The 24,847-nt window shown below is 41.5% G+C and overlaps 2 protein-coding genes and 1 pseudogene across 2 annotated transcripts in view; all 3 read left to right on the forward strand.

The window, feature by feature from the left end:
* Positions 1–15,055: 15,055 nt before the first annotated feature.
* LOC135541430 (V-set and transmembrane domain-containing protein 2-like protein) overlaps positions 15,056–24,847 on the forward strand; it is a 114,788-nt gene continuing 104,996 nt past the window's right edge. The window contains exon 1 of the mRNA XM_064967680.1: positions 15,056–15,292. The gene's annotated coding sequence lies outside the window, so the exon portion shown is untranslated. The remainder of the gene's footprint in view (positions 15,293–24,847) is intronic.
* LOC135541011 (CD209 antigen-like protein E) lies at positions 16,248–17,188 on the forward strand (annotated as a pseudogene).
* Positions 18,512–19,562, forward strand: LOC135541012 (CD209 antigen-like protein C). Its single transcript, XM_064967156.1, has one exon. The coding sequence runs from the start codon at positions 18,567–18,569 to the stop codon at positions 19,377–19,379; it is 813 nt and encodes a 270-aa protein (XP_064823228.1). The 5' UTR covers positions 18,512–18,566; the 3' UTR covers positions 19,380–19,562.

Here is a 24,847-nt window from a genome sequence, read left to right on the forward strand (position 1 = left end):
GGTTTTGTCAGCGCTACCTCTGGAGGACAGTTTGAATTATGAAGTGGTCAAAGCTACTGTTCTTCGTGCCTATGAGCTTGTGCCTGAGGCATACCGACAGAGATTTAGGTCTCATAGAAAGTCTTCTAGTAAGACTTATGTGGAATTTGCTAGAGACAAGGGAAATCTGTTTGATAAATGGCATGCTGCTAGTAAGGTAACTGATTTCAACTCTCTCCGGGAGTTAATCTTGTTGGAAGAGTTTAAAAATTGCTTACCCGAACGCATTGTAGTTTACCTAAACGAACAGAAAGTATCCACCCTGGCAGAAGCGTCTGTGTTGGCAGACGAGTTTGTGTTGACGCACAAGAGTGTGTTTTTCGGCTCAAACTGAGAGTAGAGCCACTGAGTTTCCTACCTTTAGTCCTAGTCGGCCAGCAGTAGTATGTCAAGCACGCCAGAAGAATGAGCGTCCATGTTTCTATTGTCATAAAGTAGGACATATGATTAATGATTGCTTCCTGCTTAAACGCAAACAAGGGATGCCTCTTCGTGCCAAGCCACCAACAGGTGTTGCTCTAATTCGTACGGTTGTGAGGTCTGCAACAAAACAGGTGCCTCAGGGTAACTGTAGTTTGAAAGTCTCAGTCCCCGACCGCAGTTATGAACCATTCATTTTCGAGGGGTTTGTGTCCCTAACGAATGACGAAGCGTCTCAGCGTCCGGTTAAAATCCTTAGAGATACTGGTGCGGCGCAGTCGTTTATATTGTCTGATGTGTTGCCCTTATCTGATGATACATACTGTGGTTCCAGTGTGTTAGTGCAGGGTATTGAAATGGGTTTTGTCCCAGTGCCATTGCACTTTGTGAAAGTACACTCTGAGTTAATCAGTGGAATATTCAGAGTGGGGGTACGCCCTACGTTGCCAGTGAAAGGTGTGACCTTCATAATGGGTAACGATATTGCCGGAGGAAATGTAGTACCCGTATTGGAAGTGTTGGATAAAAGTGACCACTCTCTCTCGAATGAGCTGGCACAGAATTATCCACATGTGTTCCCCGCTTGTGCTGTCACTCGTGCTCAGGCACGACAAGAGGGTGATGAGATAGATTTGTCGAACACTGTTCTGTTCAAAGAGGTTGATCAAGAGGATGGATTGTGTGATACCTCTGAGAAGCTGATCACCTCTGACAAACAGCCTAGGAAAGAATCAAAGAACGTTGAACTTATTGCTGATGCAATACAGTTACCAGTCACTCGTGAGCAGCTGATTGCTAACCAAAGGTTGACAACAAGCTTGCTAAATGTTTTTCTAGTGTTGTCTCATTGGAAGATGTAAAAAGAAGAAGAACGTGGCTTACTTCATTGATGGTAATCTCCTCATGCGTAAATGGAAATCCCATGTTGACGCGGATGGAGATTGGAATGCTGTTTACCAAATAGTAATTCCTACAGCCTTTCGACAAAATGTGTTATCCCTTGCTCATGATCACCAGTGGTCTGGTCATTTAGGAATCACAAAAACTTATGATCGGATCCTTCGACATTTCTTTTGGCCGGGTTTAAAACAAGATGTGGCTCAGTTCTGTCGGACATGCCACACATGTCAGATAATAGGAAAACCAAATCAGGTTATTCCTCCCGCTCCTCTTTGTCCCATACCTGTCATAGGTGAACCATTCGAGCATGTGGTGGTTGATTGTGTCGGACCGTTACCGAAGACAAAATCGGGTAACCAGTTTTGTTAACGATAATGTGTATGGCTACAAGATACCCCGAGGCCATTCCTCTGAGAAGGATTACAGCCCCGGTAGTGAGTAAAGCCTTAATAAAATTCTTCACGACATTCGGGTTACCTAGGGTGGTACAAAGCGATCAAGGTACCAATTTCCTATCCAAGCTCTTCAGGCAGGTGTTAAAATCCTTGTCAATTACGCACCGTGTGTCAAGCGCCTATCACCCAGAGTCTCAGGGTGCACTTGAAAGATGGCATCAGACACTGAAGTCTATGCTACGTAAATATTGTTTGGAATCTGAGAAAGATTGGGATGAGGGAGTTCCTCTAGTTTTGTTTGCTGCTCGTGAAACTGTGCAGGAGTCCCTAGGTTTCAGCCCGGCTGAACTGGTGTTTGGTCACACAATGAGAGGACCAATGAAAGTCCTTAAAGAACAGTTCTTGTCCCAAGAGTTGTGTACCAGAGATGAGAATGTGTTGGACTACGTTAGTCGCTTTCGTGAGCGCCTACACCAAGCTTGTGCTCTCGCAAAGGAAGCTCTGTCTTCCTCACAGAGGAGCATGAAAAGACAATATGATAAAGAGGCTGTTTCTCGTCCACTACAGACAGGTGACCAAGTACTGGTGTTATTACCTGTTCCAGGATCTTCACTGTCAGCTCGTTTCTCGGGTCCTTATTTAATTGAAAAGAAAATAAGTGAAACTGACTATGTGCTTCAAACTCCTGATAGACAACGCCAATCTCGTGTGTGTCACATTAACATGTTGAAAGCTTACCACACCCGACCCATCACACAGTTAGAGAGTTCAAAAACAGAGGAAGGTACTGCTGTCTCCTCTGCTACTACTGCTATGATAGTGGACTGTCATATTGATGATGTTGATGGCTTGGAGTTGCGCAATACTCAGCAGCAGTGTGTTAGATTGCCCAACTCAGAAATGCTGCTGTCTATCCAATCCGGTCTGGTTCATTTAACGGATGGACAGGCCAATGATGTTGTGAGGCTACTACACAGTTTTCCATGTCTCTTTAATGACGTTCCTACTCGCACAAATGTGTTGGAACATGACATTAATGTTGGAAATGCTACACCTATCAAGCAACACCCATATCGTATCAACGCTTCCAAGAGGAAGATAATGAGGGATGAGGTGAGATATTTGTTGGAGAATGACCTGGCTAAGCCAAGTTCAAGCCCTTGGAGTTCTCCTTGCATTTTGGTTCTAAACCTGATGGTACGTCCAGGTTATGTACGGATTATCGAAAGGTAAATTCTGTCACTATGCCAGATTCGTTGCCGTTACCCCGACTGGACGACTGTATCGACACTATTGGTGCTGCTAAGTATGTAACTAAGTTAAACCTCTTAAAAGGTTACTGGCAGGTTCCGTTAACTTCACGTGCTTCTGAGATTTCTGCCTTTGTGACCCCAGACAACTTCCTACAGTACTCAGTCATGGCTTTTGGGATGCGAAATGCACCAGCCACCTTCCAACGACTGGTTAACTCCGTATTAGCTGGCGTTCCTAATTGTAGTGCATACCTTGATGACCTAGTGATTTATTCGTCTGAGTGGTCAGATCATGTTGACTCGATAAGGGTAGTATGTGAACGGTTGGCAGCTGCTTCTCTAACCGTGAACTTGGCAAAGTGCGAGTTTGGGAAGGCTACTGTTACCTATCTCGGTAAAGAGGTTGGCCATGGACAGGTGCGCCCTGTTAATGCCAAGGTCTTGGCTATAACTGCATTCCCTGCACCTACCACCAGACGAGAGCTACGCCGCTTTTTAGGGATGGTTGGCTACTACCGTAGCTTCTGTAAAAATTTCTCTGCGGTAGTTGCTCCATTGACCGATTTGCTTAGTCCGGCTAGATCATTTGAGTGGTCCCCTGATTGTAAGAGAGCTTTTGAATCAGCGAAAGCACTCTTATGTAGTACACCTGTACTTGCTGCTCCTGATTTTGAACAACCGTTCAAACTTGAGGTAGATGCTAGTGCCAGAGGTGCTGGTGCTGTTCTACTGCAGCAGGACAAGAGTGGAGTGGATCATCCCGTTTGTTATTTTTCACGTAAATTTAATAAATGTCAAACAAACTATGCGACAATAGAACAAGAAGCTCTTGCTTTGTTGTTGGCTCTGCAATACTTTGAAGTATATATTGGTTCCAGTGCCCTACCCGTGATTGTATATACTGACCATAACCCCTTAGTTATGAATGTACAACCAGAACCAGCGCCTTATGCGTTGGGCGCTGATTGTACAAAATTATAATTTGGAGATCCGCCACAAAAAGGGTTCTGATAATGTGTTGGCAGATGCTTTGTCTCGTGTGTGAAAATGATTTCTGCATGTTTTGCAAGGTTGTTGCTTTGTTGGGAGTATTCATTGAAATACTGTAGTTGCAACCCCTAGGGTTGCTCTTTTAAGGGTGGGAGTGTTACGGATACAGTTATCCTGTGTGTGTATCCTGTGTGTGTGTTTCTTTTCTCTCCTTCTCCCCTCACAGGTGAAAATCATCACTCCCCAATCAGTCAACAATCAATCATCAATCAGAAGACACACCTCCTCCTATTTCCTGACCTATCACAGTTCCTTCCCCATGGTTTAAAAACCCCATCATTTGTTTGTTCTAGAGCCCAGCTCAGCTCAGCTCAGCTCAATCTCTCTGTAAATGCCATGTCTGTAGGTCTCTGTGTTTCACTCTCGCTTTGTGTCGTAACCTCTCTTTTGTTTAAGCACCTCATAGCACTTTGTCATCACCTGTGAGTATTGTTTTTGGTTATGGTGTTTGTGTTTGATTGCTGGTGGAAAAGGGGGAAACCAAGACAAGTCGCCCATGGGCATACACTACCCGTAGGTGAACTTTGTTAAATACACTAGTTAGAACTGGGCGGACCACCCACTGTATTTTTGGTTAGTTAGTTAGCTGTTGTTAAAGTAGGCTAGTCTAGCTTAGGGTGTTTTTGAATACTTATTGTTTCTTTCCTTGGGTCCAGCTCAGCCCCTTTTCCTGCTCCCCCCATTACCGTGTGTTTATAAATAAACCTAGAGTTTGACGGTAGATTTCAGTTGTCGTGCTTATTTCGTTCACACTTTTCCTTTGTCACAATAATAATTTGCATGAGTTATGTTACGAGTCTCATTACCATCCCCCCCTAGACTGTCGGGCCAAAACGGATTCGTAACACAAGGAAATCCCTGCCGGCCAAACCCTCCCCTAACGCAGAAGACGCTGGGCCATTTGTGCGCCGCCTCATGGGTCTCCCAGTCACTGCCAGTGTGACAGCCTGGAAACGAACTTGGGTCTGTAGTGACGCCTCAAGCACGGCGATACAGTGTCTTAAACCACTGCGCAAATCGGGAGACCCCTGTTTACATAATTTTAATAGCAAGACACTGTAAAGTCCATTATTCCTCCCCTCCGAAGAGTATGAATTAAGATTTGAATCCTAAGCAACCTGCCTACACATAGTTTGAAGTAAAATACCAACATAGCTACTGTAGTAAGTCATCGCTGTGTGCTGGAAAACCATGGTACAGCATGAGTGGAATAGGCATTGTGGTGCTGCTGCAAATTTCCTTTATTTTTCATCCACCTTGTGTCAGGATTTGGCCAGGGTTGTTCCGGGTTTTCGTCACTAGATGCCCCCATTGTGCTTTTTGACCTTATGTTTTTTCCCTTGTTCCCCATTATTATTTGCACCTGTGCCTCGTTTTCCCCATATTGTATTTAAACCCTTAGTTTCCCTCAGCTCTGTGCTCTGTGTTTGTATGTTAGCACCCAGCCCTAGTGTTCTGTGTATTCTTGTCGATTCCGGTGGATGCTCTTGTGGAATTCTGTTTTTGTTTTTGAGTATCTCTTGAGGCTTTTTTTTTTTCACCTTTATTTAACCTGGTAGGCTAGTTGAGAACAAGTTCTCATTTACAACTGCGACCTGGCCAAGATAAAGCATAGCAGTGTGAACAGACAACAACACAGAGATACACATGGAGTAAACAATTAACACAGTATAAAAAAAAGAGTCTATATACATTGTGTGCAAAAGGCATGAGGAGGTAGGCGAATATTTACAATTTTGCAGATTTACACTGGAGTGATAAATGATCAGATGGTCATGTACAGGTAGAGATACTGGTGTGTAAAACAGCAGAAAAGTAAATAAATATAAACAGTATGGGGATGAGGTAGGAAAATTGGGTGGGCTATTTACAGATAGACTATGTACAGCTGCAGCGATCGGTTAGCTGCCCAGATAGCAGGTGTTTGAAGTTAGTGAGGGAGATAAAAGTCTCCAACTTCAGGGATTTTTGCAATTCTTTCCAGTCACAGGCAGCAGAGAACTGGAACGAAAGGATGCCAAATGAGGTGTTGGCTTTAGGGATGATCAGTGAGATACACCTGCTGGAGCGCGTGCTACGGGTGGGTGTTGCCATCGTGACCAGTGAACTGAGATAAGGCGGAGCTTTACCTAGAATGGACTTGAAGATGACCTGGAGCCAGTGGGTCTGGCGACGAATATGTAGCGAGGGCCAGCCGGCTAGAGCATACAGGTCGCAGTGGTGGGTGGTATAAGGTGCTTTTGTAACAAAACGGATGGCACTGTGATAAACTGCATCCAGTTTGCTGAGTAGAGTATTGGAAGCTATTTTGTAGATGACATCGCCGAAGTCGAGGATCGGTAAGATAGTCAGTTTTACTAGGGTAAGTTTGGCGGCGTGAGTGAAGGAGGCTTTGTTGTGGAATAGAAAGCCGACTCTAGATTTGATTTTAGATTGGAGATGTTTGATATGAGTCTGGAAGGAGAGTTTACAGTCTAGCCAGACACCTAGGTACTTATAGGTGTCCACATATTCTAGGTCGGAACCATCCAGGGTGGCTATGCTAGTCGGGCGTGCGGGTGCAGGCAGCGAACAGTTGAAAAGCATGCATTTGGTTTTACTAGCGTTTAAGAGCAGTTGGAGGCCACGGAAGGAGTATAGTATGGCATTGAAGCTCATTTGGAGGTTAGATAGCACAGTGTCCAAGGAAGGGCCGGAAGTATACAGAATGGTGTCATCTGCGTAGAGGTGGATCAGGGAATTGCCCGCAGCAAGAGCAACATCATTGATATATACAGAGAAAAGAGTCTGCCCAAGAATTGAACCCTGTGGCACCCCCATAGAGACTGCCAGAGGACCGGACAATGATATGTTATGAATTGCAATTTGTATTTTAATGTTACGAAATGCAATTCGTATGACAATGTTACAAATTTCAATACGTACAATATAATTTATGAATTTACAAATTCCAATTTTATGTTGCTAACATTAATGTTACTTAGGGCTGCAATCCCGTTAATGGGATCAATATGACAGTAGCCAGTGAAAGTCCAGGGTGCCAAATTCAAAACAACAGAAATCTCATAAATAAAATTCCTCAAACATACATTGATCTTATAGCGTTTTAAAGGTAATCTTGTTATTAATCCCACCACAGTGTCCGATATCAAATAAGCTTTACAGCGAAAGCACAACAAACGATTATCTTAGGTCAACACCAACTCACAGAATAATTCAGCCATACATATATGTTTTGTTTGATGAAGTTCATATATATATATATATATATATATATAAAAAATCTATACATTGGCGCGTTCCAAAAACATCCAGTGACATTGCAGAGAGCCACATAATTTTACAGAAATACTCATTATAAATTTCGATAAATACAATTGTTAGACATGGAAATATAGATGTACCTCTCCTTAATGCAACCGCTATGTCAGATTTTTTAAAAACTGTATGGAAAAAGCAAACCATGCAATAATCTGAGACGGCGCTCAGAAAATAAATAAAACTATACGCCATTTTGGAGTCAACAGAAATCAGAAATCACATTATGAATAATCCCTTACCTTTGACGATCGTCATCAGAATGCACTCCCAGGAATCCTAGTTCCACAATAAATACTTGATTTGTTCGATAATGTCCATTAGTTCGATAATGTCCATTAGTTATGTCCAAGTAGCTACTTTTGTTAGCGCGTTTAGTCCACAAATCCAAACGCTCGTGCAGGTCCAACCGAACGTCGGACGAAAACGTAAAAAAGTTATATTACAGGTCGAAGAAACTTGTCAATCAATCTTTAGGATGTTGTTATCATACATCTTCAATAAAGTTCCAACCAGAGAATTCCTATATCTGTAGAGAAGCCATGGAACGCGTGACCAGGAACTGGCTCTCTGCCAGACTCAAAGAGCTCCCATCTGGCTCCACAACACAGTAGAAGCCTCATTCAAATTTCTAAAGACGGTTAACGTCTAGTGGAAGCCCTAGGAAGTGCACCTTTATCCATATCCCACTATGTATTCAATAGGGGCTGGGTTGAATATTGACCAATCTCAGATTTCCCACTTCCTGTTTGGATTTCTTCTCAGGTTTTTGCCTGCCATGTGAGTTCTGTTATACTCACAGACATCATTCAAACAGTTTTAGAAACCCCAGAGTGCTTTCTATCCAATACGAATAATAATATGCATATATTAGCAACTGCGATTGAGGAGCAGGCCGTTGACTCTGGGCACCTCTGGGCTCCTAGTGCGTTCTATTCATCAACAAATTCAATTAGTGATCATCAGCAAGCATATATCTTGAACCAAATACAATACATTTCATTATAGAAATGTTCAACACCAATTTGTTCATATCAACCCAGACTTCCAGACTTCTGGGCACACCCCATATATCAAGCACTTATAAAAAAATATGAGAGAATGGGGTAGATATTTGGTTAGCTGTAACTCTGAGAAATTTGGGTGGAGATCATCTGTACCAGGTGACTTGTCATCTGATACCTCTTCCCTTTTTACTTCGTGAAATTCAAACATGCATTGCCTCTCCTTCATGATACAACATTTTATAAGGGTTTATGACATGAAGTCATCAGTTGGAATCATAACATTCCTCAACTTATCCACATTGCCTGTAAAGTATTAATTAATAAAATTGTTTGCGATGTTGTGTGGTTTTGTAGTAAATATACCCGGTGATTCAACGAAAGAGTAATTCCTACCCATAATAGCATTCAACGTTCAACACCTGTACCAATTGCGCCTCTGATCCATTCAACATTAAGTCCTTACGTTGTTTTGCTGGAATATGACTCTGAATGTAATCTGCAACTCCACCCCCATATCTATTTCTGTCCCTACTGAACAGAAATAGATAAGTCTGCAAGTTGGTGCAGCATTTGCAGCCCCCTGACTACGTTTTACTTAGTTTGATCTGTGCAGTTTCCCAAAATGTTTGGTTTTAAATGTAACATTAGCTAGCTAGTTATGTCTTGCGTAAGAAAGTATGATATACTGGCTGTCCTGATTATTTGATTTTTTTATTTATTTCACCTTTATTTAACCAGGTAGGCAAGTTGAGAACAAGTTCTCATTTACAATTGCGACCTGGCCAAGACAAAGCAAAGCAGTTCGACACATACAACAACACAGAGTTACACATGGAGTAAAACAAACATAGTCAATAATAGAGTAGAAAAATAAGTCTATATACAATGTGAGCAAGTGAGGTGAGATAAGGGAGGTAAAGGCAAAAAAGGCCATGGTGGCAAAGTAAATACAATATAGAATGTGCAAAGTAGAGATATAAATAATGGGGTGCAAAGGAGCAAAAATAAATAAATAAATACAGTAGGGAAAGAGGTAGTTGTTTGGACTAAATTATAGAGGGGCTATGTACAGGTGCAGTAATATGTGAGATGCTCTGACAGCTGGTGCTTAAAGCTAGTGATTCTGTACAAAGTATTATATTGCCCTATGTTGTCATCTAGTGGCGAATATGGGTACTGTAGCTTTTAATTAGCTAATTTTCGGTTCAGAGCTATTTCCTGTCAGAACAATCCGGGAGACCAGATAAGTCTGTAAGTCGTTTTGAGTTATTAGAACATGCTTTTGCTAATTCAAATTGTGTTTCCAGAATATATTTTTTTTACATGTTTATTCTAGTTTTTTAGAATAACTGTTGAATGTGAACAGGGGTGGCAGGTAGCCTAGTGGTTAGAGCATTGGGCCAGTATCTTGAAAGGTTGCTGGATCGAATCCCTGAGCTGACAAGGTAAAAATCAGTTGTTCTGCACCTGAACAAGGCATTTAACCCACTGTTCCCCGGTTGACTGTCATTGTAAATAAAAATGTGTTCTTAACTGACTTGACTATCTACTGTATCTACTGTATCTTGCCTATGCTGCTCTGTACCATCACTCATTCATATATCCTTATGTACATATTCTTTATCCCCTTACACTGTGTATAAGACAGTAGTTTAGGAATTGTTAGTTAGATTACTTGTTGGTTATTACTGCATTGTCGGAACTAGAAGCACAAGCATTTCACTACACTCGCATTAACATCTGCTAACCATGTGTATGTGACAAATAAAATTTGATTAGATTTTTTTTGGTTAAATAAAAAAAAGTGTAAGTTCTGATGATGCTAAGCTAGTTGTGCTCATTCACTTAACATTATGTGTTCGCATGCTAGCTATCATTTCGTGACAGAATTTGGCTTATTTTGTTTTTGGATGTATCAAGCTTTTTTAAGTGTTCAGATATCTCTTGTGACAGAGCTAAAACATATTTATTAAGATATATGGACACTTATATTGTGTGAATGTAAATAGTGACTTTTTCTCATACATTCTCCCCTTTCTGTATCTGTTACAGTTTTACAAACAAAATATATTTTACTAAAGATTCTTAATGGTACCAATGCCTACTGATTCTTTATTGGAAGCTTGTAAACTGTCTGCCACGCTATGTAGCTTACACTTTGTGAGGGCAGAATCCTGGGCATACCCATTAGCTAATGCTACAGTCTTACGTTATCTCAGGTTACTTAGCTAGCTAAGCTTAATTGGCTCTCATAGCAGCCTAGGCTGTTCGCTAATTTAAGTTTGTGCATATTTGTTTGTCCTCTGATTACACACAAGTGTCTAGATCAACAGTTTACACATGATCACTTCAGCCTTATGTGAAAAACCTTACTTGGCTAAATATACTTGTTGGTTAGCTACCTAGCTAAAGTTATCTGGTATAATTTTACATTAGCTAGCTACTTAGCTAATCAAAATAAATGCTTTCATTTATTGATTAACCTTAGCTTGCATACAGTGTCCTAGGTTTGTTTGCATACACTTCTGACTGGCAGCGTGGTGCAAGCAGCTGTATTGCTTTGTCTAGAAAATATGTTAGCACCGTTGTTTTTGAGTCGATGGAAATGTGCCTGTGAGAGCAATAAATTATAAATGCAATAAAAATTGTTGCACCTACACATTTTGTCAATCCAGCATTTTTTAAGTCCAATGGTCACTTGCTGCCATGATGTATTGCTACCATGTTGTTGTCATGTGGTGTTGCTCCCATGCTGTGTTGTCATGTGTTGCTCCTATGCTATGTTGTTGTCTTTGCTCTCTCTTATGTCGTGTTGTCTCTCTTGTTGTGATGTGTGTTTTGTCCTATATATTTTCTTTATCCCAGCCCAAGTCCACACAGGAGGCCTTTTGCCTTTTTCTTTTATGAGAAACCATGCTCTTACAATGGAAAGTATAGGGGCATACTGAATTCTAGCTACCAGGATGCAATTCCTATGGCTTCCACAGGGTGTCAGCAGTCTATGTTCAAGGTTTCAGGCTTGTAACTTCCAAAATGAATAAGAAATATCAGTTTTAGTACAGGGACACAGTCTTGGAAATTCGTGTTTGGGCGAGAGATGAAGACAAGCTGCACCTGCTTAAATCGTTTTCCTATTGAGCATACTTCTTTCCGTAAGAAATATTATAGTGTGATTACATTTTAGGGTATCTGAGGAGTAGATAGAAACGTATTTAGACTTGTTGAAACAAAGTTTATGGGTAGACTTTCGGATTCCTTTCTCTGCATGAACGAGTGGATTACTGAAATCAATGGCGCCAACTAAACTTTTTGCGATATAAAGGATTTTATCTAACAATATGACACTACATTTTATAACTAGGACCCTTTGAATGACAATTCAGAGGAAGATTTTCAAAAAGTAGGTGAATATTTTTTCGCAATTTGTGAATTTATGAAACCTGTGCTGGTGAAAAAATTATTTGATGTGGGGCGCTGTCCTCAAACAATTGCATGGCATGTTTACGCTGTAATAGCTACTGTAAATCGGGCAGTGCAGTTAGATTAACAAGAATTTAAGCTTTCAACTGATATAAGACACCTGTATGTACCTAAATGTTTAATATCCATAATTTTTATGATTATTTATTTGAATAGCGCGCCCTCCAGTTTCACCGGAAGTTGTCCCGCTAACTGGACCTCTATCCCCGGGAGGTTTTAAAACTCAATTGCTAATGACACAGTTAAAAAAATCTGGTATGTGGGTCTACCAATGAGCTTCAACCAACTATTGTTGGGTCTATAATTATGTTCCAGCCCCCTGACCATCCGCTCAAGAAAAAACATCGGCCCATGGCTGAATCTAGTTGATTATCTCTAACCTAGGATATACCTGACATGTGTTTGTATGATTCATGTAATTGAAATGCACGTTAATGTTTTTCACACTGTTCACATTCAACGGTGTAACACTGGTCTATAACACAGTCATTTGCTGTGTACTTCAAGGTCCTGACTGATTAATGCATCATTTTGAAATAGCCTCCTAGTGCGGTGTGATGCAATAAAAGGGCCACTGTTGAATTAGAGCTGTCTAATACATCTGCATAGGTGGCAATATAACTAAGTGTCACTATTTCTAATGAAACTATGTAATAAAGTAGTATTAAACTCCCCTCAGCACAGGAACTAATAAAACAGCAAGAGAAGATGCGAAGATCTAGCCCAGGGTCAGAAAGAGAAGTGGGATCTCTGTCAATGTCATGAAGTCTCTGTGCATGACATGCCAATAGCTTAGCCTAGCCACAAAGGCTGCTTTCCCATTGTCTTGTATACCTGGGAGACAGAGAACAGTTTTGGGTCCTGCAACAAATATAGAAAGTTAATTTGTTCTTCTTCAACTACAGAGCATCAATCATATGGGCAGCCTAAGCCTCTGGTCCAACTCTCTGGGAGGTCTCCACTGTAGTGTAAAAATAATTGCTCTCCTCTGTGTGTGTGTGTGTGTGTGTGTGTGTGTGTGTGTGTGTGTGTGTGTGTGTGTGTGTGTGTGTGTCTGTTTGTGTGTGTGTGTATGTTCAAGCACAATGTTAGCCTTAGTGGAGAAGCAGCAGAAACCTGTGTGTTTCTCCCCTCAAGACACAGAATTCGGTTACATAACCAAGTAGCTCAATTTCAAATCATACCTGAATAGAGTTTTTGTTGAGCTTGATTTCATGCGTCTCTTTGGTAAATCTTAGACATCAAATAGACATCAAGATGATACAGCAAACATTACAGAAGATGGGAGGCAGTGTAGCCTAGTGGTTAGAGTGTTGGACAAGTAACCGGAAGGTTGCAAGTTCAAATCCCCGAGCTGACAAGGTACAAATCTGTTGTTCTGCACCTGAACAGGCAGTTAACCCACTGTTCCTTGGCCGTCATTGAAAATAAGATTTTGTTCTTAAATGACTTGCGTAGTTAAATAAAGGTCAAAGAAAAAAATATTCAACTATATACTGTATTTCTAAAATTGTATACATCTTGGATTAATTGGCAGCATGACCACAGGAGAGTTAATTACCTTTCCATAACCATTTACACATTTTAATAATTAGTAGACACACTTATCCAGAGCGACTTACAGGAGCATTTAGGGTAAAGTGCATTGGACAGCTAGGGGATTCAAACCAGCAACCTTTTGGTTACTGGCACATTGTTCTTAACAGCTAGGTTACCTGCCAATCTTTCCATAACTACACTATCTCTCATCTATTCACTCTCTCATTTCATATTAGCGTTTTGATCTCATCCCATCCATCTCAGGCCTGCTGAAGGCCACCTACGTTTTTTCACAGGTCAATTCATTTTAATTACCGAGCATATCAATAGCCTATCATTGGGGTGGAGTGTGTGTGTGTTGTGAAGGAGAACCTAATTAAACTTAAAGCTCTCAGACACCCACCCACTCAGGCCACGAGACAGACATTTTAAATGTGACTTGCCAAGACACGTCAAATATCTGGGGTTTGAGATGGTAGACGATAGTAACAGCACTTGTGTCTGAAGATTTACATGACTTCTTAACTTTTAGTCAAGCCTATCTGTACCTTTGTCGACAACGGCAATAAATTGCAGCACTACATTTTTACTATGCGTGCTACTATACATGTCTGTATCTGTATCTCATCCCTTATCTGTAACCAGTTCTCTTGAACGTAGTGGTTTTGCTCACTGCGGTGAAGCTAATTTGGCACAAACTGATTTAGATTAATACAGAGCCCCGCGCACAACAGCTGCAGCCAGCAAACAACTGTTTTAGCTGCTCCAAAGCAGTAGTAGCCAGCTACCCTGCATTTCAATGAAGGCCCTGGTACTTACTCAACATTCAACGTGCAACACTGTGATTGTCATGGCTGATGAAGGACTCATCTCCGGAACTTTTTAATAGGGACAACAGTGAATGCCTAGAGCATACCATCACCATCGGATGAATGGATTTTAATTGAGAAGAGTAATGTTTTAATTACAACCAGCTGGTTTGGAGGCCCTCTCTATTTTTCCAATTTCCCCATTTACAGAACTTAAAATAAGTGTCAGATATACAATTAAAACAAGCACTCTCACATCTGAGTTATCTCGTTACAGGTGCAACAATGCCAAACCCGCAGACTGCTCTTGCTAGTATATGTTTATTTTATTTAAGCTTACTTGTTAGCTTTTTGGTCTTCGTCAGAGCTTTTTCACATATCAAATACGCTGATAGCTAAAACCTTTTGGGGCAAGGGGGCAGCATTTTCACTTTTGGATAAATAGCGTGCCCAATTTCAACTTCCTGCTACTCATGCCAAGTATATAAGATATGCATTTTATTAGTAGATTTGGATAGCAAACACTGAAGTTTCTAAAACTGTTTGAATCATGTCTGTGAGTATAACTGAACTTATGTAGCAGGCAAAACCCCGAGGACTAACCGTTCAGAATTTGTTTTGGAGGTCTCTGTCTGTTCAGTGAATTCTCGTTGGCTTTCAGTTCCTACCTCTTCCACTGGATTTAACCAGTCTTTGGAATTTGGTTGAGGTTATTTCTTTGTGCAATGAAGAAGTAGGCCAACTAGGAACTGGGTAACACTGTTGCGAGTTGCGCAAGACGTGAAAAGTAGCGCTGGTTGGTTGTCTTCCTGTATGGAACAACAGATAGACCCGTCTACAATTTGATGGATTATTAACGTTTAAAAATACCTAAAGTTGTATTACAAAAGTAGTTTGAAATATAGGCAACTTTTGAAATATTTTGTAGTGACGTTGCGTTTCTTGGAAGCTGTTTTTTTCTGGATCAAACGCGCTTTATAAATTGACATTTGGATATATATGGACGGAATTAATCGAACAAAAGGACCAATTGTGATGTTTATGGGACATATTGGAGTGCCAACAAAAGAAGCTTGTCAAAGGTAATGTGTTTTACTTGCTATATTGTATTTACTTTGCCACCATGGCCTTTTTTTTGCCTTTACCTCCCTTATCTCACCTCATTTGCTCACATCGTATATAGACTTGTTTATACTGTATTATTGACTGCATGTTTGTTTTACTCCATGTGTAACTCTGTGTCGTTGTATGTGTCGAACTGCTTTGCTTTATCCTGGCCAGGTCGCAATTGTAAATGAGAACTTGTTCTCAACTTGCCTACCTGGTTAAATAAAGGTGAAATAAATACAAATAAATAAATAAAATAAAGTAATGCATGTTTTATATTTTATTTCTGCGTTTTGTGTAGCGCCTGCAGGGTTGAAATATGCTACCCTCTTTGTTTACCGGTTGTGCTATCATCAGATAATAGCTTCTTCTGCTTTCGCCGAAAAGCCTTCTTTTTTGAATTTGCTACGCTGCATTTTCACTGTTTTTTGCCCAAGTGGGGCGCGACTGTCCCAACTATCCGTAAGAAGTTGAAGTAGATAAAGTGATATCAACAACTGAAATATAAACTAGATCAATGGCAAATAATGTTATAGAGACAACTGACTTGGCCCACTGTCAGTTATTTTGAAGCTTAAAAAGAACTATGGAGGGAACAAGGCAATCATACAGCAATGAATTACAAGCGCACATGCATTGACAACATCTCAGTCCATTACTACAACAGAATAACATTTATTAATTTCAAATGAAGTGTTACAAAAGCACATGCATTGACAACATCTCAGTCCATTACTACAACAGAATACAGGAATCAGACATTAAAAGACAACAGAGAAGTCACACAAGACATCTGAAGAAAGTCACACTTTTGTTTGACTGCACAAACATTGCTATTTATAGTCTTCCTGATATGACACTTTCCTGTCCATATGTTAAGTCTCAGATACACTGTACAGCTTGAAACTAGAGTACAGTCTGTCAGGTACAATCCCAGAAACTGTTATTGACAATTGTGATGTCTAATGAAATCTATGCCAACGTAGAGTTTGATAATGACAATGTTGAGGATATGTATACCAATAAAGAGACCATCAATTCTCATGACTCCAGAAGCAAGACAAAGGACGTCTCCACAAAGAGCAGACCACAGGCTACAAACCAAGGTACAGAGAGCTTAGAGAGGAGATCCACCAGAGATGCTGCAATGTGTCTGGGGCTGCTGTGTGTTCTCCTACTGGCTGGGATCATAGGCCTGTTTGTCTATTATAATGGAGAGAAGGACAGTTTTGAAGAGAACACCTTAGTTTATAAAACCAACTGCTCAGCTGAACAAGACCAGTTGCAGACCAAGTACAATACCATGACTAAAGATAGGGACCAGCTACAGGTTGAAAGAGACAATCTTCAAGAAAATTTCTCTGTGGTAGAGCAACACACACAACAGGGATGGAGGTATTACAAGTCCACTTTTTACTTTACCTCTACTGAGAAGAAAACCTGGGAGGGGAGCCGAGAGGACTGTCAGGGAAGAGAAGCAGATCTGGTGGTAATAAACAGCAGAGAGGAATATGTATTTATCCATGGATTGACCAACGAGACGTTCTGGATTGGTCTGACTGACCAAGTTGAAGAGGGGATCTGGAAGTGGGTGGACAGGACAGCACTGACCACAGCGTACTGAGGCAGAGAACAGCCTAATAATCAGAACGGAATGGAGGAGGATTGTGCTGCGCGATGGTCCGTTCTTTCTACCACAGACAACGGCTGGCATGATGCACCTTGCAACGAATTGCACTTTTGGATATGTGAGAAAATTGCCTTCCTGTAACTGAACTATAACTAAAATAAGCCAAAAGGAAAGTTATGGCTCTGTCACATTGATTTCCATTACAAAATACCAGTGCTTATGTTTTCGCATTAATCAACAATGATTTAAAGTTTTATGTATTTGGTTTTATTATATTGGATCTCTTGGAGAGACATCTTAATCATTTTATTCTTTCAATTAAAAAATATACAAAAATTGAGTCTGGCCACTATTCTTATCTAAACAAATATGTCTGATGTCAACTTATTAATCCTTTACTACATCTACAACAATCATCAGATCCTTGATTTTCATGTAATAATAATAATTTCAGGGTGTCACGTTTGTTGAATGGAGGAGACCAAGGCACAGTGTGATTTGAATACATGTTGAATATTTAATGAAGACGGACACTAAACAAACTACAAAAACAATAAAACGAATGTGAAGCTATACTACAAATGTGCAGAGACAGGCAACTAGACATAGACAATAACCCACAAAATACCCAAAGAAGATGGCTGCCTAAATATGGTTCCCAATCAGAGACAATGATAAACAGCTGCCTCTAATTGAGAACCAATCTAGGCAACCATAGACATACATAAACACCTAGATGGTAAACAACCCCATAAACTTACAAAACCACTAGACAGTAAAAAATTCATACATCTCACATGTCACACCCTGACCTAACCAAAATATATAAAGAAAACAAAGAATACTCAGGTCAGGGTGTGACACAGGGGAGCTTATTTTTTTCCAGTTACACACTTGTACAAGTATGTCTTGCATATACCAACTCCCCCTAAGACACCAGCAGGGAATGGGTTAAATGCTTTGCTCAAGGGCACAGCGACAGATTTTTCACCTTGTCGGCCATGGTATTCAAACCAGCGACTCTTTGGTTACCGACCGAACGCTCTAACTTCAAGGTTATCTGCCACCCCCACTGAAGCTAAAGTTTTGTAAGTCAAACTTAAGGATAATTTATGATAATTAAAGTGGATGAAGTGATATCAACAACAAATATGGCAAATACTGCAAATACTGCAATGGCAAATATTGTTATAGAGACAACTGACTTGGCCTACTGTCAGTTATTTTGAAGCTTTAAAAAGAACTATGGAGGGAGCAAGGCAATCATACAGCAATGAATTACAAGCGCACATGCATTGACAACATCTCAGTCCATTACTACAACAGAATAACATTTATTAATTTCAAATGAAGTGTTACAAAAGCACATGCATTGACAACATCTCAGTCCATTACTACAACAGAATACAGGAATCAGACATTAAAAGACAACAGAGAAGTTACACAAGACATCTGAAGAAAGTCACACTTTTGTTTGACTGCACAAACATTGCTATTTATAGTCTTCCTGATATGACACTTTCCTGTCCATATGTTAAGTCTCAGATACACTGTACAGCTTGAAACTAGAGCACAAATTCTGTCCGGTACAATCCCAGAAACTGTTATTGACTATTGTGATGTCTAATGAAATCTATGCCAACGTAGAGTTTGATAATGACAACGTTGAGGATATTTATACCAATAAAGAGACCATCAATTCTCATGACTCCAGAAGCAAGACAAAGGACGTCTCCACAAAGAGTAGACCACAGGCTACAAACCAAGGTACAGAGAGCTTAGAGAGGAGATCCACCAGAGATGCTGCAATGTGTCTGGGGCTGCTGTGTGTTCTCCTACTGGCTGGGATCATAGGCCTGTTTGTCTATTATAATGGAGAGATGGGCAGTTTTGAAGAGAACACCTTAGTTTATAAAACCAACTGCTCAGCTGAACAAGACCAGTTGCAGACCAAGTACAATACCATGACTAAAGATAGGGACCAGCTACAGGTTGAAAGAGACAATCTTCAAGAAAAGTTCTCTGTGGTAGAGCAACACACACAACAGGGATGGAGGTATTACAAGTCCACTTTTTACTTTACCTCTACTGAGAAGAAAACCTGGGAGGGGAGCCGAGAGGACTGTCGGGGAAGAGAAGCAGATCTGGTGGTAATAAACAGCAGAGAGGAATATGTATTTATCCATGGATTGACCAAAGAGACGTTCTGGATTGGTCTGACTGACCAAGTTGAAGAGGGGATCTGGAAGTGGGTGGACAGGACAGCACTGACCACAGCATACTGGGGCAGAGAACAGCCTAATAATCAGAACGGAATGGAGGAGGATTGTGCTGCGCGATGGTCCGTTCTTTCTATCACAGACAACGGCTGGCATGATGCACCTTGCAACGAATTGCACTTTTGGATATGTGAGAAAATTGCCTTCCTGTAACTGAACTATAACTAAAATAAGCCAAAAGGAAAGTTATGGCTCTGTCACATTGATTTCCATTACAAAATACCAGTGCTTATGTTTTCGCATTAATCAAAAATGATTTAAAGTTTTATGTATTTGGTTTTATTATATTGGATCTCTTGGAGAGACATCTTACTCATTTTATTCTTTCAATTAAAAAATATACAAAAATTGAGTCTGGACACTTTTCTTATCTAAACAAATATGTCTGATGTCAACTTATTAATTTTTTACTACAACTACAACAATCGTCAGATCCTTGATTTTCATGTAATAATAATAATTTCAGGGTGTCACGTTTGTTGAATGGAGGAGACCAAGGCACAGTGTGATTTGAATACATGTTGAATATTTAATGAAGACGGACACTAAACAAACTACAAAAACAATAAAACGAATGTGAAGCTATACTACAAATGTGCAGAGACAGGCAACTAGACATAGACAATAACCCACAAAATACCCAAAGAAGATGGCTGCCTAAATATGGTTCCCAATCAGAGACAATGATAAACAGCTGCCTCTAATTGAGAACCAATCTAGGCAACCATAGACATACATAAACACCTAGATGGTAAACAACCCCATAAACTTACAAAACCCCTAGACAGTAAAAAATTTATACATCTCCCATGTCACACCCTGACCTAACCAAAATATATAAAGAAAACAAAGAATACTCAGGTCAGGGTGTGACACAGGGGAGCTTATTTTTTTCCAGTTACACACTTGTACAAGTATGTCTTGCATATACCAACTCCCCCTAAGACACCAGCAGGGAATGGGTTAAATGCTTTGCTCAAGGGCACAACGACAGATTTTTCACCTTGTCGGCCATGGTATTCAAACCAGCGAGTCGCTGGTTACCGACCGAACGCTCTAACTTCAAGGTTATCTGCCACCCCCACTGAAGCTAAAGTTTTGTAAGTCAAACTTAAGGATAATTTATGATAATTAAAGCGGATGAAGTGATATCAACAACAAATATGGCAAATACTGCAAATACTGCAATGGCAAATATTGTTATAGAGACAACTGACTTGGCCTACTGTCAGTTATTTTGAAGCTTTAAAAAGAACTATGGAGGGAGCAAGGCAATCATACAGCAATGAATTACAAGCGCACATGCATTGACAACATCTCAGTCCATTACTACAACAGAATAACATTTATTAATTTCAAATGAAGTGTTACAAAAGCACATGCATTGACAACATCTCAGTCCATTACTACAACAGAATACAGGAATCAGACATTAAAAGACAACAGAGAAGTTACACAAGACATCTGAAGAAAGTCACACTTTTGTTTGACTGCACAAACATTGCTATTTATAGTCTTCCTGATAAGACACTTTCCTGTCCATATGTTAAGTCTCAGATTCACTGTACAGCTTGAAACTAGAGCACAAATTCTGTCAGGTACAATCCCAGAAACTGTTATTGACTATTGTGATGTCTAATGAAATCTATGCCAACGTAGAGTTTGATAATGACAACGTTGAGGATATTTATACCAATAAAGAGACCATCAATTCTCATGACTCCAGAAGCAAGACAAAGGACGTCTCCACAAAGAGTAGACCACAGGCTACAAACCAAGGTACAGAGAGCTTAGAGAGGAGATCCACCAGAGATGCTGCAATGTGTCTGGGGCTGCTGTGTGTTCTCCTACTGGCTGGGATCATAGGCCTGTTTGTCTATTATAATGGAGAGATGGGCAGTTTTGAAGAGAACACCTTAGTTTATAAAACCAACTGCTCAGCTGAACAAGACAAGTTGCAGACCATGTACAATACCATGAACATGTGCATTCTGATGGATCTCTACTGTCAATCAATCAATTCCAAGAAAGATTTTGATTATTCAAGGCCAATTTCTGTATATCCTTACAACTCAGAAATCTTAGTCAATCGCTTCAACAAAATGTGGATGAACCTAAGGCATATAGCATAGAAGAAATACTGAAAGAAGCTGCTAAGCCAAAGAATATGATTGCCAAGTTATGTCAAGGGATGACTGAAACTCGGCCAGATGGTTCAGAACCTGTAAAGCACTGTTTCCCAATCTCGGTCCTGGGGACCCCAACGGGTGCACATTTGGGGTTTTGCCCTAGCACTACACAGCTGATTCAAATCAAATCAAATCAAATTTTATTTGTCACATACACATGGTTAGCAGATGTTAATGCGCGTGTAGCGAAATGCTTGTTCTTCTAGTTCCGACAATGCAGTAATAACCAACAAGTAATCTAACTAACAATTCCTAAACTACTGTCTTATACACAGTGTAAGGGGATAAAGAATATGTACATAAGGATATATGAATGAGTGATGGTAGAGAACAGCATAGGCAAGATACAGTAGATGGTATCGAGTACAGTATATACATATGAGATGAGTATGTAAACAAAGTGGCATAGTTAAAGTGGCTAGTGATACATGTATTACATAAGGATGCAGTCGATGATATAGAGTACAGTATATACGTATGCATATGAGATGAATAATGTAGGGTAAGTAACATTATATAAGGTAGCATTGTTTAAAGTGGCTAGTGATATATTTACATCATTTCCCATCAATTCCCATTATTAAAGTGGCTGGAGTTGAGTCAGTGTCAGTGTGTTGGCAGCAGCCACTCAATGTTAGTGGTGGCTGTTTAACAGTCTGATGGCCTTGAGATAGAAGCTGTTTTTCAGTCTCTCGGTCCCAGCTTTGATGCACCTGTACTGACCTCGCCTTCTGGATGATAGCGGGGTGAATAGGCAGTGGCTCGGGTGGTTGATGTCCTTGATGATCTTTATGGCCTTCCTGTAACATCGGTTGGTGTAGGTGTCCTGGAGGGCAGGTAGTTTGCCCCCGGTCATGCGTTGTGCAGACCTCACTACCCTCTGGAGAGCCTTACGGTTGAGGGCGGAGCAGTTGCCGTACCAGGCGGTGATACAGCCCGCCAGGATGCTCTCGATTGTGCATCTGTAGAAGTTTGTGAGTGCTTTTGGTGACAAGCCGAATTTCTTCAGCCTCCTGAGGTTGAAGAGGCGCTGCTGCGCCTTCTTCACGATGCTGTCTGTGTGAGTGGACCAATTCAGATAATCAGCAAATTTTTAAGCTTTGATTATTTGAATCAGCTGTGAAACTCTTGAGCAAGAACCAAAACGTGCACCCATTGGGGTCCCCAGGACCAAGTTTGGGAAACACTGCACCAAGGTGAAAATGACAAACGATTTAAAGGAAGAACTTAAGGGGAACCATGGACACAGATCTGTGAAAATGCTCATACCTGCACCTACAATCTAAAACATAAAATACTGTTATTTAAGATAATTCATGAGTTACTCCACTCCCTTCAGAATGCATGTAATGCACCCATAAATGTTACATCTCTGTTGGGGAAAAAGCACCAAAAGCTGTGGTCCTGTGACAAATTGACAACATTTTGGGATAAGGTATGTGCTATCATTTCATTATGTAGGAATTTTGAGGACATACTGTATGTTGATCACATTGGAGTATGTTTTGTGCAGTGAGTGTCTTGTTTTTGTGTTTGTGTTATGCTGTTTGTGAAGTAGAAAAACAAAACAAATTGTAAAAAAAAAGAGAGGGGACAGCTGAGGGTTGATAGTTGCTAGCTCCTGGTTGAGAGGGGCCAGCTGAGGGTTGATAGTTGCTAGCTCCTGGTTGAGAGGGGCCAGCTGAGGGATGATAGTTGCTAGCTCCTGGTTTGTGAGGGGCCAGCTGAGGGTTGATAGTTGCTAGCTCCTGGTTGAGAGGGGCCAGCTGAGGGGTGATAGTTGCTAGCTCCTGGTTGAGAGGGGCCAGCTGAGGGTTGATAGTTGCTAGCTCCTGGTTGAGAGGGGCCAGCTGAGGGTTGATAGTTGCTAGCTCCTGGTTGAGAGGGGCCAGCTGAGGGTTGATAGTTGCTAGCTCCTGGTTGAGAGGGGCCAGCTGAGGGTTGATAGTTGCTAGCTCCTGGTTGAGAGGGGCCAGCTGAGGGTTGATAGTTGCTAGCTCCTGGTTGAGAGGGGCCAGCTGAGGGTTGATAGTTGCTAGCTCCTGGTTGAGAGGGGCCAGTTGAGGGTTGATAGTTGCTAGCTCCTGGTTGAGAGGGGCCAGCTGAGGGTTGAGAGGGACCAGCCCCTGGTTGAGAGGGGCCTGCTGAGGGTTGATAGTTCCTAGCTCCTGGTTGAGAGGGGCCAGCTGAGGGTTGAGAGGGACCAGCCCCTGGTTGAGAGGGGCCTGCTGAGGGTTGATAGTTCCTAGCTCCTGGTTGAGAGGGGCCAGCTGAGGGTTGATAGTTGCTAGCTCCTGGTTGAGAGGGGCCAGCTGAGGGTTGATAGTTGCTAGCTCCTGGTTGAGAGGGGCCAGCTGAGGGTTGATAGGGACCAGCTCCTGGTTGAGAGGGGCCAGCTGAGGGTTGATAGGGACCAGCTCCTGGTTGAGAGGTGCCAGCTGAGGGTTGATAGGGACCAGCTCCGGGTTGATAGAGGCCAGCTGAGAGTTGATAGGGTCCAGCTCCTGGTTGAGAGAGGCCAGCTGAGAGTTGATAGGGTCCAGCTCCTGGTTGAGAGAGGCCAGCTGAGAGTTGATAGGGGCCAGCTCCTGGTTGAGAGGGGCCAGCTGAGAGTTGATAGGGACCAGCTCCTGGTTGAGAGGGGCCAGCTGAGAGTTGATAGGGTCCAGCTCCTGGTTGAGAGAGGCCAGCTGAGAGTTGATAGGGTCCAGCTCCTGGTTGAGAGTGGCCAGATGAGGGTTGAAAGGGACCAGCTCCTGGTTGAGAGGGGCCAGCTGAGGGTTGATAGGGACCAGCTCTGGGTTGAGAGTTGCTAGCTCCTGGTTGAGAGGGGCCAGCGGAGGTTTGAGAGGGCCCAGCTCCTGGTTGAGAGTGGCCAGCTGAGGGTTGATAGGGACAAGCTTCTGGTTGAGAGGGATCACCTCTGGTTTGAGATAGACCAGCTCCAGTTTGAAAACAGGCCAGCTCCGGGTTGAGGGGGACCAGCTGAGGGTTGAGAGAGACCAGCCCCGGGTTATGAGGAACCACCTCCAGTTTGAGAGAGATCAGCCCCAGGTTGAGAGAGAGCAGCTCCAGGTTGAGAGGGACCAACTCCGGGTTAAGAGACACAATCTCTAAGCAAAGTTCTCGGTGGTAGAACAACATGTACAACAGGGATGGAGGTATTACAAGTCATGCTTGTACACAGATTGAAAAAGGAGACATTCTGTATCGGTCTGACTGACAAGAGTTGAAGAGAAGGTCTGGAAGTGGGTGGTGGATGGCACAGCACAGATAGTTATAATGACATGGAGGAGGATTGTTCTGTACAATTCTGTTCAAGGATTCTACCCCAGACCAGAGTTGGCATGATGCACAGTGCAACAGGGCATCCTGTAACATCAAATCAAATGTATTTATATAGCCCTTCTTACATCAGCTGATATATCAAAG

This window comes from Oncorhynchus masou, chromosome 6 (assembly GCF_036934945.1).
Source record: "Oncorhynchus masou masou isolate Uvic2021 chromosome 6, UVic_Omas_1.1, whole genome shotgun sequence".
Classification (NCBI taxonomy): domain Eukaryota; kingdom Metazoa; phylum Chordata; class Actinopteri; order Salmoniformes; family Salmonidae; genus Oncorhynchus; species Oncorhynchus masou.

Coding starts and splice junctions, on each gene's coding strand:
- LOC135541012 (XM_064967156.1), top strand. CDS start 18,567: ATGTCTAATGAAATCTATGCCAACGTAGAGTTTGATAATGACAACGTT.